General features: G+C 44.5%; 1 protein-coding gene and 1 long non-coding RNA gene across 5 annotated transcripts in view; one reads left to right on the forward strand and one right to left on the reverse strand.

The window, feature by feature from the left end:
* Nucleotides 1-18,819, reverse strand: part of LOC140453442 (uncharacterized) — a 121,620-nt gene extending 102,801 nt beyond the window's left edge. The window contains exon 1 of the long non-coding RNA XR_011952387.1: nt 18,637-18,819. This is a non-coding gene — a long non-coding RNA (uncharacterized lncRNA). The remainder of the gene's footprint in view (nt 1-18,636) is intronic.
* The window catches only part of pacrg (PARK2 co-regulated), a 279,295-nt gene that overhangs the window by 193,639 nt on the left and 64,294 nt on the right, over nt 1-21,362 (forward strand). For all 4 annotated transcript variants that reach the window (XM_072548124.1, XM_072548125.1, XM_072548126.1 and 1 more), the window contains exon 4: nt 19,945-20,094. In XM_072548124.1, the coding sequence (XP_072404225.1) occupies nt 19,945-20,094 (150 nt within the window). The remainder of the gene's footprint in view (nt 1-19,944; nt 20,095-21,362) is intronic.

Genomic DNA, 21,362 nt, shown 5'->3' on the forward strand with positions numbered 1-21,362 from the left:
ACCCAGCCAACTGGAGAATTTTCCATCACACCTTTTTCTTACATAAAACATAGAACAGAACAGCACAGGAACAGGCCCTTCAGTACTCAATGTTGTGCCAAATATGACGCCAAGTTAAACTAATCCCTTCTGCCTGACTATGGTCCATATCCATCTATTTCTTGCTTATTCATATGCGAATGTAAAAGTCTCATAAACACCCCTATCGTATCCACCTACATCACTAACCCTGACAGCACATTTCAGACACCTTACCACTCTCTGTGTAAAAACCTTGCCCCACACATCTCCTTTGAACTTTCCCCCACATACCTTAAATGCAGGCCCACTAGTATTAGACATTTCAACTCTGGGAAAAGGAGTAAATGGAGGAGAGGCTTTTAGGAGTCAAGAGGTGTGTTATGCATTGCAATATAACCAGTTTCTGACCTGCCGTTATAGCCATGGCACGTATTGAAGTTATGGTCCACAGTGACTCGAGCTGTATTTTCACCAACTGCCCTCTAGATGCTGTGGATGAGAATTTGTTGGTTATAGTCTCATGCTGGCGTTCGATTGTTCCCTGACATTTCAGGAGTGTGAATTTTCCTCTTCACTTATCAGCCCAAGCCTGGATGGGGCCACACACTATCTCGTTATCTGAGGACAAGCAAATGAATCAAAAATGCAACCTCACGCCTGAGTTCATGATGTCAAACAGCAGCTGAAAATAGTTGGAGCTGAGGGATTGTACTGGAGTGATTTCATGAAGGAACAATCATCTTCTGAACGTGGTGAACATCATGTTAATTGTTGAAAGGAAAGTTACGTCTTCTGCTTATCGTGTTATATTGTCTGTATTTTCTTTGATGCATTATTTTTTGTTGGTACCGAGGCCATATTTTCTTCTCCTTTCCAAGATTCCTATTATACCGCCTTTAATTTTCAAGTTCTCTGTCCTTCCAACCACGTCACTGTCTCGCAACCGAGCACAGAGGCCGGAAAATCCTTTGTAATAAAAACAAAATGCTGCAGATGCTGGAAATGTGAAACAAGAATGCTGGAGAAACTCAGCAGGTCTGGCAGCAACTGTGGAGAAAATGAAACAGTGTTAACATTTCGAATGCAGGATGATCCAAAATTCTGAAGAAGAGTCATTCTAGACTTGAAACATTGAATCCTTTATAATGACGTTTATAAGAAGACAATTAATTCTTGACAGTGGAAGAAAACTTTATATATGTAAATCTGTTCTTCATCCAGGACCTTTGTTTTCAGTCGTTGGGAATCTGCTCCATTTAAAGAAGATTAATTTAAGGCTCTGTTATCTTAACTTAGAGTCAAGGTTAGAGTGATGCTGGAAAAGCACAGCAGGTCAGGCAGCAACTGAGGAGCAGGAAAATCAACATTTCGGACAAACGCTCTACATCAGGAATGAATCAGGAATGAAGAGCTTTTGCCCGAAACATCGATTTTCCTGCTCCTCGGATGCTGTCTGACCTGCAGTGCTTTTCCAGCACCACTCTAATCTTGACTCTGATCTCCAGCATCTGCAGTCCTCACTTTCATCATCTTAACTTAGAGGCTACTTCTGCTCTAGTTGATGGGTTGGCCTTTTTTTTAAAATTCATTCATGTTATATGGGCTTCGCTGGCTTGACCCTAATTGCCTTTGAATGGTGTTCAGCTTGGAGGGAACCATGCAGGTCATGGTGCTCCAATGTATCTGCTTCCCTTGTCCTTCTCAGGTGGTAAGGTTTATTAGCTTGGAAGCTGCTGTCCAAGGATCCTTGCTGACTTATTGTATCTTATAGATGGTGGCAAGACTGCCACTTTGCATGGTGGTGGTAAAGGGAGAGAATAGTGAAGGTATTAAATGCAGCTTAAATCAAGTGGACTGCTCTGTCCTGGGTGGCGACAAGCTTCTGGCTGCTGTTAGATCTGCACTCATCCAGGTAAGTATGGAATATGTCATCATATTCATGAATTATGCCTTGTTGATGGTGATTAGGCTTTGAGAAGCCAGGAAGTGAGTTATTTGCTGCAGAATTCCAAGCCAATGGCCAGCTCCTAAAGCCACTGTGTTTATATGGTTGGTCCAGTTCAGCTTTTGGGCAATTGTAGCCCAAAGGATGTTGATAGTGCAGGATTCGGCAAAGGTAATGTTGTTGAATATTTCTCTCGTTGGAGATGGTCACTGCCTGACATTTGTGATATGCAATTATTTCTTGCTGCTTATCAACGCAAGTTTTTCTTTATTCATTTGTGGGATGTGGGCATCGCTGGCTGGGCCAGCATTTGTTCCCTGTCCCCAGTTGCCCTTGAGAAGGTGGAGGTGAGCTGCCTTCTTGAACCTGCCATGGGTTGACTCACAATGACATTAAGGAAAATTCCAGGACCCAGTGACAGTGGTGCAATGGTGATATATTTCCAACTCAGAATGCTGAGTGACTTGGAGGGGAACTTGAAGTTGGTTTTATTCCCATTTATCTGCTGCCCTTGTCCTTCTCGATGGAAGAGCTTGTGGGTTTGAAAGGTGTTGTTTGAAAATCTCTGGTGAACTTCTGTGGTGCATCTTGTAGATAGTACACACTGCTGCTACTAAGTGTCTGTGGTAGAGGGAGTGAATGTTTGTAGATGTAATGTCAATCAAGCAGAGGCTGGTTTGTCCTGGATGGTGTCAAGCTTCTTGAGTGCTTGTGGAGCTGCACCCATTCAGGCAAGTGGGGACTATTCCATCATACTCCTGACTTGTGCCTTGTAGATGGTAGGCAGGCTTTGGGGATTCAGGAGGTGAATTATTTGCCGCAATTTTCCAAGCATCTGACCTGCTGTTGTAGCCATTGTGTTTATGTGGCAAGTCCAATTGAATTTCTGGTCAAAGATAACCCTCAGAATGTTGGTAGTGAGGGATTCGGTGATGGTAACACCATTGAATGTCAAGGGGCTATAGTTAGATTGTCTCTTTATGGAGATGGTCATTGCTTGACATTTGTGTGGTGCGAATCTTACTTGCCATGTGTCAGCCCAAGCATGGATATTGTCCAGATCATGTTGCATTTAAACATTGACTGCCTCAGTATCTGAGGAATTGTAAATGGTGCTGAACATTATACAATCATTTCCGCTTCTGACCTTATGATGGAGCGAAGGTTATTGCTGAAGGTGGTTGGGCCAAGAACACTATCTTGAGGAACTCCTACAGCCTGGAGATCCAACAACTATGACCATCTTCCTATGTGCCTGGTATGACTTTAACCAGCAAAGAGTCTGCCCCTTGATACCCATTGATTCCAGTTTTGCCAGGACACCTTGATGCTACACTCAGTCAAACGCAGCCTTGATGTCAAGGGTTGTCACTCTCACCTCATCTGTCTGCTTTTAGACACAAACCACTTTCATTTCTGAGGAGTCATGAATAGTGCTGAACATCATGCAGTCATCAGCAAAGGTCATTACCTCAGATCTTGTGATGGAGGAAATGTCATTGATGGGGCAGTTGAGGATGGTTGGACCTTGAATACCACCCTGAGAAACTCCTGCAGACATGTCCTGGAGCTGAGAAATCTGACCTCCAACAACCATAACTACATTATTCTTGTTTGCTCTTCCTTTTTCCCAGTCATTTCTTACCTTCCCTCTTCCTGTCGCCTTGGTAACTGTTGACAAATGCTTTCAAATCCTCTTTGAACTTGCTCTCATTTGCAGTCACTTATGTTAAAGTGGGTACACTGCTTTAAATTTGATCTGCTGGTCAGATACCCTGCCTGTTTCATTAAGCTAACTGCTGATGCAAGGCTACAGATTTTCTCTTTGAAACTATTGTCGTGTACCCAAATCACCCAACCACACAAGATCGCTGTCAAATCTTGCAATTTTGACTGATTATGGTCAAATCATTTTAATCTGGCTTTCCTTTTCATTGGGTGCCAGCATCTATGGCACGGGCTTTTGACAGAATTACAAATTCAGGTGTAAAAGATGTTATCACGCTTGTTTGTGCTTTGACGATAATCTATTTTTTTTTAAGGCTTCGTGCACAAAAATACTTGCAATTCCCACCTCATTGATGTTTTTAAGTTACCTGATTAGGCAGTGTCCCCCAAGTCAAACTGCCATTGGGCTAATCATCACTTGGTAAAACTATGTTAAGAGGAAGCCTACCCTATAAAACTGTCAGAACATCTGAAAACAAAACAAAGGCTGAGCTCCACCAACGAGAGGGTTGAACAATTGAAAAATCATGGGGCTGTGTCCTGTTTGTACAGCCACTGAACAGTCCATTCCTCACCCTGTGCCGTTTCCTGTGGAAAAATCTGGAAGGAGACTCCAGAGTGTTTCCAAAAATAATGAACAAAAGAACCTGTGGGGTCATGAGGAAGAATTTTTTTTTATATAACACATCTGGCTGTTTTGATCTGGAATGCTTTGCCAGAGAGCACATTCAGTCATGACTTTCAAAATGAAATTGAAGGAAAGCAGATCTGTGGGGAAAGAGCAAAGGACTGAGGCTAATCAGACAGCTCCACGTACCGTCGGAATGGATGTGATGGGCTGAATGGCCCCTTTCTGTGCTGTGTGATTCTATGATTTTGGTTCAATGAAGTGAGATTGACCAATCAACAGGAGCCACAATGTGACAAGGAAAAATACAAAATTCCAACCAAGGCATCCAGTAAGTTCACTGTTACAGTTTGAACTGAAACTTTACTCAATATCGACATAAGAGCCCACAAAGGATTTGGGCTGAAGTTTGTAACTTTATTGCAATAAGTTTCTTTGAAACACATATATTTCCAACCTTCCCATGCCTTTCACTGTGGTTCAGCGGTTGGCACTACTGCCTCACAGTGCCAGGGACCCAGGTTTGATTCCAGTCTCAGATGACTGTCTGTGTGGAGTTTGCACGTTTTTCCTGTGTCTGCGTGGGGTTCCTCTGGGTGCTCTGGTTTCCTCCCACAGTCCAAAGGTGTGCGGGTTGGATGAATTAGCTATGCTAAATTGCCTGTAGTGTCCAGGGGTGTGCAGGCTAGGTGCATCAGTTAGGGGTAAATATAGGATAGACGAAAGGGGTCTGGGTGGATTACTCTTCGGAGGGTCAGTGTGGACTTGTTGGGCCAAAGGGCCTGTGCCCACACTGTAGGGATTCTATGATTCTGTCCCTCTCATTACCATACCTATCCCTCCATTTATCTCTCTGAAATCACTGTATCCCATTCCCTATCCCATCCTATCTGCCATGCTCCAATGCCAACATTTCCTCCATATATTGTCTCTCCCACATTGACACTTCCGTGGCACCTTCCCCCAATATTGCCCACTCATTTCTATTCTGTACCATCCCTTCCATGCCCCATTCTCCCTTGTCATTCCATCCCATATCCTCATCATGTCTCCTCAATTTCCATGTCACCACCCTCATGCCAACCCCCTCTTCCATGCTCTACCCAAACACCAATGCCTACATACTCCCATGCTGCCACCTGACTCCCCCTCCCCATGCTCTTCCACCAGCACCTTCCTCTCCATACCCCCGAGCCCTACCATGCTAACATCCCCCTCCCTAACACATGGAGGCAGAGAAACTTTGTTATCGGTCCCCTTTATCCTCCAAAGTTCCTTTTTCCTGCTCACACCCCCACCCCCAATGTTGCCAGTACCATCAACAGTTGATAGTTGCATGTGCATCAAGTTTTACAGTTCTCCATATGTCCTGCCTGCAGACAGACAAAGACGGCATTTTGTTATTATTGACTTTTTGGAGCACACTTCTCATTTCGAGAGAGGGTTCCTTCGCTTTCTCCCATTTCCAAGATTTCCCTTTCCAGCTGGCACTGAACCTTGTGCAGAATAGGATTTCTTTCTGATCAGTATGGCACCTGGCATGCCCAGAAACACAACAACGAGTTTAAATTTTGTGAAGCGAGTTGCAGAGAAATCGACATTTATAGATCTTCTATCTGTTCAAAAGGGGAGAGAATGTGACTTCAGTACCTGGCAAATACCCTTGCTGGAATTAATCCCAGAGACTTTCAGTACCATGTGACTGAGCCAAACCTTAGCAACAGATGTATCCTATAAGAGTAAAGCCACATGGTTTATCCATATTTCCCACTGTTAGGGGGATAAAAGCAGGAGTTTGCTGTTCAGCCCATTGAGCCTACTCAATTAGATTATGGCTGATCGTACCTCAACATCACTTGCCCACACAATCTCCATGTCTCCATAAACATTCACTTTATCTCCAGTGACATATTGTTCTCTGTCAACTTGATCAACTTATTCAATGACTGAGCTCCCACAGCCTCCTGGGGCAGAGAACTCCAAAGATCCACCATCCTCTGAGTGAAGAAATTCCTCATTGGTTCCATTTGATATGGCCTTGCCTTCTCCTGAGATCATATTCCCTGAACTTGGAGTCATGACATGGGGAAATTTGCACCCACTCTATCATGCCCTGTAAGAGTTGTATAAGTTTCATTGAGATCACCTCTCATTTGTCAAATCCATGTCCCTAGGTTATTGGGCTGGGGTTCTGGATTACTTCTGGATCCAGTTCACTAATATCCTTGCGGGAAGGAAATCTGCCATCTTTACTCTGTCTGGACTACATCTTAATCGAGACCCACAGCAATCTGGTTGGCTCTTAATTGAACTCTGAAATGTGCTACTTGGTTCAAGAGGCAATTGGGAATCGGCAACAAATTTAAGTCTTGCAGCATCACCCATGTTCAATGTAAGAATAAAGAAGCTATTCCACTGGCTGGAAATATAAGATGACCTTTGAAAGACAGACTTCTGAAACACAGTCTACAGTGACTTGAACTTCTAGTCAAGTTGGCTACCTAGTTTGTAGTATTGTACACTCTGCATTCCAATTACATTAAGGGGATGGAGGGGTTGGGTGACAGTCTGTTAAACTCCATTAAAGACAAGGACCTTAAAGAACTTGAGTGAATCATATGTCCATTCTGATACACAACTCCATGGCGACAAATTATCAATCCTAATTGATTGAACTCAGACCTGATTAAATCAAGGTATAATTGAAGTACACAATCATTTTGGACGACTGGTGGGTTGAAGAGGGCAGTATGTTATATGCACATGTGTTCCTCAGCCGAATGGACAAGCTAAGAGAGAGTTTTGCTCCTGCTTTGTCTCTCCATCCAAATTCTATTGAATCTTATTTTTCATTGAATCCTATTTTCTGTTGTTTCACTCTCTTTCTCTTCACAAATAGCAGAGATTTTAATGAAAGAACTCTGCTCAGCTATTGATCCAGAAGATCAGACCAATCATCCATTGCTCTTTTAAATGGTCTCAATGTTGAATTCAGAAGATCAGGAGTCAAAACAACAAGACCACTCAATTTAACCTGAAGCCAGTCAATGTCACTGAACTACACTCCCTTTCAATCTTTAAAGGTTCTAGACGCATACGTCTACTGTGACCAAACTGTCCTTACCCTTCACATGGTTGTGTGTGTGTTTGTTTGTGTGTGTGTGTTTGTGTGTGTGTGTTTGTGTGTGTGTTTGTGTGTGTGTGTTTGTGTGTGTGTGTGTGTGTGGCCATTCGGGCCCTTTTTGCCTGCTCCACCATACAATAGGATCATGGCTGATCTGTCATTCCATACTTGCACTCTCCATTTTGTGGCTGCATACTGACACAAAGTACTTTTGCAGTCAATGAAACACAGCTTCAATAATACCTTCACATTGTCAGCCATATTGGTTAGTCCTGCTATCAAGCATCAAGTGAGCAAACTCCCTTGTCAGTTCCCAGTCCGCAGTAAGGTTTTTACCTGATTGTTGAGCCTGACTGGACAGTCAGTGATCAGCAGCACACTGCTGTGGACAGTTCTAGTTCAGGTACAAGTGATGAAGCATGCAGTACAGAATTCATTTGGTCCTGAGCCTCTAGTACACAGGCACCTACTGTGCCATCTCCACCAAAGCAATCTATCACCAGTTGGTCATCAGACAGCAATGAACCCCTTCCATTGGCTTTCTGCAAACCCTCATTTATGGGGACATGGGATCATTACAAGAGACACAGTTTATTGCTTGACAATGATTACGGAGAAAGATGGAAAAAGAAAGGCAGGCAGTGGAGAGGAATCCAATGGTGGAAGATGGAGAGGAAACCCAGGAGTTGAAGTGGTGCAGAAAGGGGAAGGGGAGGTCTATATTCATCTCTAAATCTGGAGCGCTTTGTCAGTCAGTGAGAGAAGGACACCACAAGCTAAAGCAGAAATTTGTATTTAAATTCTCCAACCTCCCAAGGTCAAACTTTGCAGCGTATAGTGATTGCTCCACATGCAGGTTGCCAGTCTCGCCTCCTGTGTTCAGATGCTGAGGAACCATCCCCGGTAATCTATTGCACAGAATTAAACAAGCTTCCTGAATCTCAAAGGCCAGTGATTTGAGAAAATTAACTATTGATATGTTTTAAACGATGTTCTAAAGTGTGGAACTCTACACCTGCTTCAAGATATGTCATATCTTTTCAGAAACAATGCGTCCATGTATTTCTGCCAGATTTAAGAGACGCCAATACAATCATAAGTGTTTCATTGTATCTGACTCCTTAACTGAGGTTGTCAGGCACCAAGGATAATCAATATCAGTCTTGGAGCACAACACAGGGTTGTTTTGATCACTGGAGTGAATCTGATTTGAGTAGAAGTGAAGGAAACCTTGGGCATTGTATATCCGAAATGATAAGCAAGAAATCCTCCTGTGCTTGCTAGCATTGTACAGTTTGGCCAGTCAGCAAAGGAGCAAATAATTGTGCAAATGCATTTGGGTCATTAAGTCTTTACAGCAGCATGACCAAAAAAAAAAATCACCCCACTTACAAGAATGCCCCGGAGAGTGACAAACCTATTAGCTATAAGCAAAGCTGGGATTTCATTCCATGCATTTCAAAACCTCTCGGGTGTCATTACTTACATTGAAGCTGACCCAGCAAGAAATAGAACTGTGGAAGGCTTCAACGCTTCTTCATAGTCCAACCTCCTCTCCCCTGGGGCCTACAACAAATCTATTTTGGAGAATTCACTGACCATCAACCAGGAACAAGAACTTTGTTTCCCCTCTCCATCAACGTCCCTGAGACCATCCAACTCAATTCAAGCCAGAGTTCGGACCTCGGCCAGCCTGTAGGTCACTTGGGGTCATACAGGCACAGAGATGTACAGCATGGAAACAGGCCCTTCGGTCCAACCCGTCCATGATGACCAGATATCCCAACCCAATCTAGTCCCACCTGCCAGCACCCGGCCCATATCCCTCCAAACCCTTCCTATTCATATACCCATCCAAATGCCCACATAGTCTGCACATGTACGAACTAATGGCTTTAAGTTGGTATTTTATGATATTAAAAAATTGAATGTACATTTCATCTGGCAGCTCATTCCATACACGTACCACCCTCTGCGTGAAAAAGTTGCCCCTTAGGTCTCTTTTATATCTTTCCCCTCTCACTCTGAACCTATGCCCTCTAGTTCTGGACTCCCCGACCCCAGGGAAAAGACTTTGCCTATTTACCCTGTCCATGCCCCTCATAGTCTGTACCTTTAGCCATTTAACACATCTGAATGTCCAACATTAATATGCTTCCAAATAAAGCTGGAAATCCCCTGAACAGAATCAGCCGAGAATCTGTTCCTCTGAGCTTCATTCAGAAGCTTTTGTGACTTCCTTGTCATTTTACTTGAAGCTTTCCTTGATTCGTTCAGGGGTATGTGGGAGTTGCTGGCTGGGTCAGCCTTTTCACATTGCCCTTGAGAAGATGGTGGTGAGCTGCATTGTCCAATTGGCTTAGGCAGACCATTGCTTTCGGGAGGGAGATCTGGAACCCTCTGTTCCTAGACATTCCTCACCGCACCCTGGGGCTGCCACACTGCACCCACCCCAGGGTCCCCTCACTGATCCCAGAGCTATGATGGGTGTACTACAGGCAGCACCACCAAGAGGCAGTGGGCAGCTGCTGCTATGCAGAGTAGACAAACAGGAGGCTGGAAGAACACAGCAAGCCAGGCAGCATCAGGAGGTGGAGAAGTCAACATTTTGGCTATTAACTCTTCTTCAGGCTGCTGCGAAACACCCAGTTCAGCTCCAAGATCAATGGGCACCTCCTGACATCTGATCGCCTGGCAGCCTTCTTTGATTTGATCTATTATTGTCACATGTACCAAGATACAATGAAAAGCATTGTTTTGTGTGCTAACCAGACAAGTCATACCTTACATAAGTACATCAGGGTGATGGAACAAAATGCAGAATACAAAAATACAGCTACAGAGAAGGTGCAGAGAAAGATCAACTCTAATATATGACAGATTCACTCATAAGTCTGATAACAGTGGGGAAGAAGCTGTTCTTGAATCTGTTGGTAAGTATTTTCAAACTTTTGTATCTTCTGCACAATCGAAGAGGGTGAAAGAGAGTAAAACGGGGGTGGGAGGGGTCTTTGTTTATGTTGGCTGCTTTCCCGAGGCAGCAGGAAGTTTAGACAGAGTCAATCGAAAGAAGGCTGGTTTGCTGGGGAGATGGGGTGGGTTTCCAGACAAGGCTAGAGCAAAAGGGGTGAGGTGAGCCTCTCAGCTAGCTCTCCAGCAGGTAGCCAGGAACCCCGTGACCTAGATTAAATTCTAGCCCATGCGGCGGTACTGTGACTTAATGATTCTCCTCAATCACCCAGAAGCACCGATAGCATCCAACAACTGCACAGGAAGAGATTAGCACTGACCAGGAACCAAACCAAAAATAGTTTGTGGCATATGGAGAAACGGTGGGTCAGAATCCTGGATCTCCCTCCCTAAAGCAATGGTTCACCTACACCAATTGGAGAATGCAGCTCACCACCATCTTCTCAAGGGCAATGTGAAAAGGCTGACCCAGCCAGCAACTCCCACATACCCCTGAACGAATCAAGGAAAACTTCAAGTAAATTGGGAAACACATTCCAAAAACATCCAATAAAAGGACAGTTAATTTGGCAAGTTTATTAAAATGGCAATAAGACACAGAGTTTATGGAGAAATAGAAGATTTTCAGACAGCACCCTCTAAGCCCACGCCACTTCCATCAGGAAAGACAAGAGCAGCAGATATATGTGAACACCACCACTTTCAACTTCCCCACTAAGGCCCTCACCATCCCGATTTGGAAATATATCTCCGCTCTTTCACTGTCGTTGGGTCAATATCCTGGAAATCCCTCCCCAGTGATATTGTGAGTCAACCCACAGCAGGTGGAATGCAGCTCACCCTCACCTTCTCAAGGGCAACTAGGGACAGGGCAATAAATAAAAGCAAATTACTGCGGATGCTGGACTCTGAAACCAAAAGAGAAAATGCTGGAAAATCTCAGCAGGTCTGAAGCATCTGTAAGGAGAGAAAAGAGCTGACGTTTCGAGTCTAACTGACTCTTTGTCAAAGGTGAAAAAAAGGGAGAAAAGGGAGGTATTTATACTCGGCTGAGAGAAGGTGAGTCATGGCTCCAGAAGCAAAGGTAGCAATAAAGAGGTGATAATGACAGTGCATCGAGAGATGATAGGGAGATTAGGAGCTGGGAGTGACCAAGGCTGAAGCCAGTGCTATGTGACAAAATATGTGGGGGATTGGGGTGGGGGGGGGGGAATGGGTGGAGCAGAGGCAAAATGGAAAACAGGGGAGAAGGGTAACAAAGGGGGAAGAGGAGAGGAAAAAGGTGATGAGAGAGTGGGGAGCGAAAGAAAGAGAGACAATCAAGAAGAGGTACAGAACAGTGAAAAAATATATATAAAAAAAGATAAATAAAATAAATGAAATAAAATTATCTGAAGTTGTTGAATTCAATGTTGAGACCGACAGGCTGTAACGTGAGATGCTGTTCCTCCAGTTTGCGTTGAGCTTCACTGAACATTGCAGCAGAACGAGGACAGACATGTGGGTGTGGGAACAGGATTGGGTGTTGAAGTGGCAAGGAACGGGAAGGTTCGGGACCTGATTGTGTACAGACTGAAGGTGCTCAGCAAAGCGATCACCCAGTCGGTGTTTTGTCTCTCCGATATAGAGGAGACCACATTGGGAGCAACAAATGCAATAGATCAAATTGAAAGAGGTACAATTGAAACGCTGCTTAATCTGAAATGAGTGTCTGGGGCCTTGGATGGTGAGCATCGACGAGGTAAAGGGGCAGTGTGTTGGACCTTCTGCAATTGCATGGGAAGGTGCCGTGTGTGATGGGAAGGTGCTGTGTGTGATGGGAGAGGTGTTAGGTGTGATGTGAAGGTGCCGTGTGTGATGTGAGAGGTGTTAGGTGTGATGTGAAGATGCCGTGTGTGATGGGAGAGGTGTTATGTGTGATGTGAAGGTGCCGTGTGTGATGGGAGAGGTGTTAGGTGTGCTGGGAAGGTGCCGTGTGTGATGGGAGAGGTGTTAGGTGTGATGGGAAGGTGCCGTGTGTGATGGGAGAGGTGTTAGGTGTGATGGGAGAGGTGTTAGGTGTGATGTGAAGATGCCGTGTGTGATGGGAGAGGTGTTAGGTGTGATGGGAAGGTGCCGTGTGTGATGGGAGAGGTGTTAGGTGTGATGGGAAGGTGCCGTGTGTGATGGGAGAGGTGTTAGGTGTTATGTGAAGATGCCGTGTGTGATGGGAGAGGTGTTAGGTGTGATGTGAAGATGCCGTGTGTGATGGGAGAGGTGTTAGGTGTGATGGGAAGGTGCCGTGTGTGATGGGAGAGGTGTTAGGTGTGCTGGGAAGGTGCCGTGTGTGATGGGAGAGGTGTTAGGTGTGATGGGAAGGTGCCGTGTGTGATGGGAGAGGTGTTAGGTGTGATGGGAGAGGTGTTAGGTGTGATGTGAAGATGCCGTGTGTGATGGGAGAGGTGTTAGGTGTGATGGGAAGGTGCCGTGTGTGATGGGAGAGGTGTTAGGTGTGATGGGAAGGTGCCGTGTGTGATGGGAGAGGTGTTAGGTGTGATGGGAAGGTGCTGTGTGTGATGGGAGAGGTGTTAGGTGTGATGGTAAGGTGTCGTGTGTGATGGGAGTGGTGTGTGTGATGGGAAGGTGCCGTGTGTGATGGGAGAGGTGTTAGGTGTGATGGCAAGGTGTCCTGTGTGATGGTAGAGGTGTTAGGTGTGATGGGAAGGTGCCATGTGTGATGGGAGAGGTGTTAGGTGTGATGGGAAGGTGCCGTGTGTGATGGGAGAGGTGTTAGGTGTGATGGGAAGGTGTCGTGTGTGTTGGGAGAGGTGTTAGGTGTGATGGGAAGGTGCCGTGTGTGTTGGGAGAGGTGTTAGGTGTGATGGGAGAGGTGTTAGGTGTGATGGGAAGGTGCCGTGTGTGTTGGGAGAGGTGTTAAGTGTGATGGGAAGGTGTCGTGTGTGATGGGAAGGTGCCGTGTGTGATGGGAGAGGTGTTAGGTGTGATGGGATGGTGCCGTGTGTGATGGGAGAGGTGTTAGGTGTGATGGGAAGGTGCCATGTGTGATGGGAAGGTGCCGTGTGTGATGGGAGAGGTGTTAGGTGTGAAGGGAAGGTGTCGTGTGTGATGGGAGAGGTGTTAGGTGTGATGGGATGGTGCCGTGTGTGATGGGAGAGGTGTTAGGTGTGATGGGAAGGTGCCATGTGTGATGGGAAGGTGCCGTGTGTGATGGGAGAGGTGTTAGGTGTGATGGGAAGGTACCGTGTGGGATGGGAGAGATATTAGGTGTGAAGGGAAGGTGCCGTGTGTGATGGTAGAGGTGTTAGGTGTGAAGGGAAGGTGCCGTGTGTGATGGGAAGGTGCCGTGTGTGATGGTAGAGGTGTTAGGTGTGAAGGGAAGGTGCCGTGTGTGATGGGAAGGTGCCGTGTGTGATGGGAGAGGTGTTAGATGTGATGGGAAGGTGCCGTGTGTGATGGGAAGGTGCCGTGTGTGATGGGAGAGGTCTTAGGTGTGATGGGATGGTGCCGTGTGTGATGGTAAGTGCTGTGTGTGATGGGAAGGTGCCTTGTGTGATGGGATGGTGCTGTGTGTGATGGGAAGGTACCGTGTGTGATGGGATGGTGCTGTGTGGGATGGGAGAGGTGTTAGGTGTGATGGGAAGTTGCCGTGTGTGATGGGAGAGGTGTTAGGTGTGAAGCGAAGGTGCTGTGTGTGATGGTAAGGTGCTGTGTGTGATGGGAAGGTCCCGTGTGTGATGGGAGAGGTGTTAGGTGTGAAGGGAAGGTGCCGTGTGTGATGGGAAGGTACTGTGTGATGGGAGAGGTGTTAGGTGTGATTGAGGAGTGGACTAGGTTGTCCCAGAGGGAACGATCTCTGCGGAATGTAGACAGGGGGATGGAAGGGAAGATGTGTTTAGTGGTGGCGTCGTGTTGGGGTTGGCGAAAATGGCGGAGGATTACTCTTTGCATGTGAAGGCTGGTGGGGTGAAAGGTGAGAACAAGAGGGACTCTCTCCTTGTTCTGGGAGGGGAGGGAGGGGGTGAAGGTCGTGGCGCGGGAGATGGACCGCACGCTGTCGAGAGCCCTGTCAACAACTGTAGGTGGGAAGCCACGGTTGGAGAAGGAGGAGCACATATTAAGAGCACCACTTTGGAAAGTGGCCTCATTGGAACAAATGCGGTGGAGGCGAAGGAGCTGAGAGAAAGGGATCGAGTCCTTACAGGACGTAGGGTGAGAAGAGCTGTCGTCCAGATGGCTGTGGGAGTCAGTGGGGCTTGTAATGGATATTAGTGGATAGACTATTACCAGAAATGGAGACAGAAAGGTCAAGGAAAGGAAGGCAAGTGTCGGAGATGGACCAGGTGAAGGTGATGGAGGGATGGAAACTGGAAGCGAAGTTTATGAATTTTTCCAGGTCAGGACGAGAGCATGAAGCCGCACCGAAATAGTCATCAATGTACTGATAAAGCAGTTGTGGGAGGGGACCCGGGTAGGCCTGGAACAAGAAATGTTCCATATACCCCATGAAAAAAAAGGCATAGCTAGGACCCATGTGGGTAAAAAGGGCAATAAATGCTGGCCCAGCCAACAATGCCCACATCCCACAAATAAATGAGAAAAAAAGACTCCCAGCAGATTCTGTCCGGGGTGGGGAGGGGGGCTTTACAGGGCAGGAGTCACAAGCTTGAGGCAGACAGTGGTGTTGGGTGAAGTGGTCGGGGTTATCTCTTGGCAGCAGACCCAGACAAGCAATGGTTGGATGAGCAGAATCACAGAGATCACACTTGTTGGTTCAAAATGCAGAAGGAACTGATTTGATCGTATAAAAATATTTCAAGATAAAAATCATGTGACCATGTCTCAAATTCCTTGAGAACAAGTGACGTTCATGAACTATGAATCTGTAACAGTCTTGTTTCCTTATCTGTCACTTTTCTCAGAAAAGACAGCCTGATTGAAAATACCTTTCTGTTTAGTCACCAGCTTTTGAACAATGTGACTATCTCTGACTGGTGACAGAGAGAAACACTGAGCATCAATATCTGTAGAATTTCACCAACAGCTGTCAAAACATTCAATTACCATCCACTGCCTAGTTTCAGGAGTTAGTTGTAGGACTAGCAATCATCAAAAGCAGATGCTTTTGATTCATTCACAGCGTGTAGGTGTCACTGGCAAGGCAATGATTTATTGCCCAAACCTAATTGCCCCTGAGAGTGCAGAGGGCTATCATAGCTGGGTTATTAAGGATTTTCAAGATGGACATAGAGAGATTTCATTACAGTAAGGATAAGACAGGAAAGTGCAATTGAGGATTAACATTTGATATCCACTTCTAATCCTACCTTTTAAGTGCCCATAGAAAGTGATGGTGAGCTGCGTTTCTGAATCATTCCTGCTCATTCGGTGCATCCAACAGTGCTGTCCAATAGAAAGCTTGAAGAGTTTGAGCCAGAAACAAAAAGGAACAGAGATTTACATTTAACTCTCGACTGATGTGTGACTTTAAGGGGAACTGGTAGGTGGTGTTCCTTTGCACTTGCTGCCTTGTCCCACTGGGAGTTCAAGCCTTAGAAAAGTTACAGCACAGAAAGAGGCACCGAGGCTCATTGTTTCTGTTCCAGAACAAAAAGAGACAACCCACCACCTTCTAGGACCTGGTCTGTAGCTTGCAGTTACAGTACTTCAGGTATCGCTCCAGGTACCTTTTGGGAAAATTAAGGGCTTCTACCTCCAGCTTCTAACTAATCAGTAAGTTTCAGACATCCACCATCGTCTGCGAAAACCAGAGCTCAGAGGTTTATAATTATCGAATTAAAATTGGGAGTCTCTTGCTATAGGGTACAACTAGAGTCCAATGCCTTAGAGATTAAGGATCAGGGTTTCTGATCTCCAGAAAGTCAAAAACCAGACATAGACACCAAGATCCATATCAGGACACTCGAAGGTGCTGACACATTGACTGGGAAGTGACTGCCAGACAAGGTTAAGCTTCCAGTGGACAATTACCTGGTGTCTGGAACTCTCCAAAAACGTCTTCAACTCTGAGTTAGAATTAGATAATTTGGAAGATTCTGACTCACTCACCAGGAAGAGTTGGATGGATTAAAGCCTGGTCTAATTCATGGATGACTGAACTGAACTATCCCTTTCCAGATCAACTAACAAACTCCTACCCCAACCCTCCAAAGCTTCCTCTAACCCATTACTACTCCACCGACCTAACCTGGCCTGATCCAACTTCACTACCCAACCATGTTACCCAACTATCCATACCACCCCCATCAACACCATTCCCAATCAACCCCATCCCCAACAACACTACTACCCCATCAAATCTACCCCTCCATCATCACCATCCTCCTATCAAACATGACTTCCATTAACCCTACTCTCCATCAACCTTAACCTTCATCAATCCTAGTCCCCATCAACCCTTTCCTTTGTCAAACCTACCACTTCATCAAACTATCCCGCGTCCCTCTTATCCCGTTTACCCATTTAGCACCCTACTCCTTTACCCAAGCCATCTACTTATTTGCATTCGTACACTCTCACCAACACAATGAGAAATGTTGGGACATCTAAGCTTGGCCAGAATACAATAGCCAGTGCTGTTGACATTCTGCACAGATTCTCTGTGCTGCTCCTGCTCAGAATTCCTGCACTGATCAGATCTGAACGATCCTCTATTGAAGATCATTCAGAGAACTCAGAGAAATGTTGGGTTTTTTTTTCAACCTGATCATGGTCAGGGTTCCTGATCGCATTGGGAAAATCTGCGCCGTCTTATTTTATACTTTCATTGTTCTTTCACAAAGGAATAACCAAAATAGATTGCTCAGTTCAATATTAAACCTGTTCGTAAAAATGTACTTCCCATTTGAGTATTGTTCACCTTCAGTTCTCATATGCAGATCTAAACAATACAACCTGTCCCAAATGAGTGGAGCTGTGAGATTAAAGAGCTACATTATACATCAGAATGAAAACAAACAGTAGCAGGTCCAAATATTTTACTTCGCAAACAGTCAGTGGGAAAGTAATTTCTAACCGAAAATGTGAAAGAAACTCAAGGTGAAAATTAAGTTCAGTTGAAAACTGGAATAACTAGGAATCAAGATAAAAGCAAACCAAACGAAGGGTAGAGTTGATATAGCAGTTGTGACACAAGTAGAGTCAGACAGTTACATAGCTTTACAGCACGGAAACAGACCCTTCACTCCACCCGTCCATGCCGACCAGATATCCCAACCTAATCTAGTCCCATTTGCCAGCACCTGGCCCATATCCCTCTAAACCCTTCCTATTCATATACCCATTTAGGTGCCTTTTAAATACTGTAATTGTACCAGCCTCCACCACTTCCTCTGGCAGCTCACTCCATACACGCACCACCTTCTGCGTGAAAAAGTTATCCCTTAAGTCCCTTTTATTTCTTTCCCCTCTCACCCTAAACTTATGCCCTCTCGCTCTGGACTCCCCAAGCCAGGGAAAAGACCTTGTCTATCCATGCCCCTCATGATCTTATAAACACCTATAAGGTCACACTCCAACCTCCGATGCTCCAGGGAAAAGAATGTACTTTATTCGGAGAAAGCTGAGGTGTAACCATCTCCACCCTGGCACACCACTGGTGCTGGGGTATAGTCTACAAGATGCATTACAGCAATAATGCAGTCCTTCCACAGCACTTCTCAAACCCACATTTGGCCACCTAAAAGAATAAGGGCAGCAGCAAGCACATGGTAAGACCATCCTCCTCAAGTTCCCCTTTGAGCTACACATCATCCTAACATGGGACCGGATAAGCTGTTCATTATGACAAATGCTGCAAATGTCTACATAACCCATCATGGGAATACCTTCACTACACGGCTTGCAAACTTTCAAGCTTCTCCAGGGATGAGCAGTAAATGCTGGCGTCTCCAGTACAGTCCAAAAATGCATGTTTAAAAAAAAATCCACAAAGACGTTTGTAGATTTGCTATGAAATGTTTTCAGATTGGGCAGAGCCTGCACAGTGCATTGCAATTGAATGGCTGGCAAAGAGCAGATGAAAGGACTGAGTAATGTTATGAATGACGGGGAAATGAAGGGAAAATGCTAAAGATTTCAGATTTGAATATCAGTTTATACTTTTTTTTTCCTATTTTGCTATCACTTGTGACAGAAACGTCATGTAAATCATTTCACAATAAAACCAGTGTAAAAAGAACTTGCAGCCCTAAGATACATTACCTGCTCTAGATCAAAACCAGTTGTTCCAGCACAAACACGGTACAGTCTGGAAGATTTCACTCTAATTGTCCGCAGTGCCTTTTTGATTGTAGTTGGTGTCAGGAAGATGATCGCTTGTGTTGTATGTCTGGATTGTCATTCCACTGAGTTAATGTCCATGTCATAATAGTCCTTCAGCTAATAGAGGAGCTGTAAGCAAAATAATCAAAATCTGTCGGCAAGCAGCTACTGATCTCTTTGAGCAGACAACTATAAATAAACCCTGTACTTCTCAATTCCCTTTCAGTGTTATACTCAACAGTGTTCACAAGTGCTCTTTTTTCTATTCTCTCCATCTTCCAGGATATAACTTCTGCAGCACGTTCTTTACTCAAAGTAATTATGTTTGTGTTCTTTGAGGAATCACAGACTAAAGATTATTGTTCTTGATGTTGTGCACTTTGCGATAAAATTCTCATGTCTTGTTAGTTTAGTGCTCCATTTAAATATCCAACAGAGCTATTGTTAGCAAATATGTTGAAGGTCCTTGTACAAACCTAACAGTTGTTTCCTAGCTTTAACTGTTTCAGTTTTTAGGTCAACTGTAATTAGGTCTCTCCAAGCTATCAACTATTACTGACAGTTGTTTTTGTTTTGCTTGTTCATGTTCAATGTATCATTGCTGAAAGTTGCAAGGTTTTTTTATGGACTACCTCTTGAGAGTGGCTCCTGATTTTGTATTTCCTTCCTTCAGAACCCCTTTCATAAGTTGCTTGGAATTCAGCTGATCTTCTCAGCCAATAAAGAGGATATTAAAATAATTATAAAAGAAAATTGACACAAGCTGACTTTGTTTACCAAATTGGTCACGGGAGCTTAGCAGATACATCAAGTGAACATTGCATATTTGTTCGAATTTTTTTTAACAAATAAGTCTTGATTGTATTAAACACTTGCAAAAACCCCAGATAGTTGTAAAGTTTAATTGTTCGGGGTTGATATGCGATGGCCTTTGCTGTTTGACGGTGAGACAGTTGATTGGAAATATGCCATTTGTTTGCTGTGAAAGTCTGACAGGCTCCCAGGTCCCTGAGGGGATGAGCTGTGTGAAAGATAAAATTGCAACACAGAGCCTCAATGCTAAATGAATACACTGGGCAGTGTAGTGAGTCTTGCATTGCTAATAGCAAGGGAATCGGGGATAGATGAGCACCAGCAATCCAACTGGAATATGTTTAAAGCTCTGCTAACAACAAATGATCTACCACGCTCTCAGCAGGGAGCATGTAATCAGCACACCACCCCATAACCCTTTCATGTCTCGTACAGATGCACTGAACACTCGGAACAAGCAAGTTATATGCACCACGCTGAAAATCCTGCAGCATCTTGTTGTGTCAGGAGATATGGTGGGCGAGGCTCTGGTCCCTTACTACCGACAGATCCTACCTATCCTGAATATATTTAAGAACATGAATGGTAAGTTGCAGGCACATTGGGAGCTTCCTGCTGAACTGCACATAATTGTGAGTTATTGATAACATGGAGGTGCCGGTGTTGGACTGAGGTGGACAAAGTTAAAAATCACACGAACACCAGGTCATAGTCCAACAGGTTTATTTGGAAGCACTAGCTTTCGGAGCGTCACTCCTTCATCAGGTGAACAACCACAATGGACAATAAAATGTCGGAATCCCAACTAGTAAATGAATGACAAGAACAACCTCCAGGAACAACCCAATGTAAATTGATTTTGAAATAAGGATTAGAGTTATATGAATGAAAGAGCAGCGCTCTGAAAGCTAGTGCTTCCAAATAAACCTGTTGAACCGTGAGCTATTGAGTATTTGCCACATCTGGAGCACACAGAGGTATTTCCTCACTTGGATTATTAAAACCAAACAAATTGTTTCTGTGAGTTATCGGATGAATGTTATGAGAGTGAAATATCCAGCCCATTTCAATGTTACATGGCATATGGTCCTCAGTACAACAAATCTGTGGTTGGAGCAATGTCTTGCTCCTTATTGTAAATGCATTACAGTCAGTTGTTTCATTGTCAGTACTACCACACATAAATTAATATACTGTATTTCTAGAATTATGCAGCGCTTGCTATACAGTATAGCAACATGTAGCATTGGAAAGAGGCCATCTGGGCTATTGTGCCTGGTCTGGTTCTCAATTAATCTCACCAGCCTACCCTTTCCCCATATCTTTGTATTGTTACTGCTTTTGATGAATAAGAATGAAAGAAAGCATGAGAATAGCATGGAGTCTTTAAACCCATGTCCCATGGATAGTCTGAAGTGTACCCATCCCCTCAGTCTCCTAAGAAAATGTTTATCTGAGCTTCCCCAATTCACAGGAAAGCAAAAGAAAACATGATCTAACCCCTCCATGATATATGCTGTCATGGTTGCTTTATTTCTGAGTGTACACATGTGCCCAACAGCTTATGACCTTTACACACCTGACAGTTTCTGATTACCCCTGTCATTTATTCATATAACTCTAATCCTTATTTCAAAATCAATTTACATTGGGTTGTTCCTGGAGGTTGTTCTTGCCATTCATTTATTAGTTGGGATTCTGACATTTTATTGTCCTTTGGAGCAATATTTGCTTCTAATCTCAAGTATGATTTTAGACTTGAATAAATTTGCTATCCATTGTGATGATGGTTATAAATTGTGCATTTTACAATAGCCACATGATTCTTTACGCACACCACCGGTGAGGTTCTG

Source organism: Chiloscyllium punctatum, chromosome 27, assembly GCF_047496795.1.
Source record: "Chiloscyllium punctatum isolate Juve2018m chromosome 27, sChiPun1.3, whole genome shotgun sequence".
Taxonomy (NCBI): Eukaryota; Metazoa; Chordata; class Chondrichthyes; order Orectolobiformes; family Hemiscylliidae; genus Chiloscyllium; species Chiloscyllium punctatum.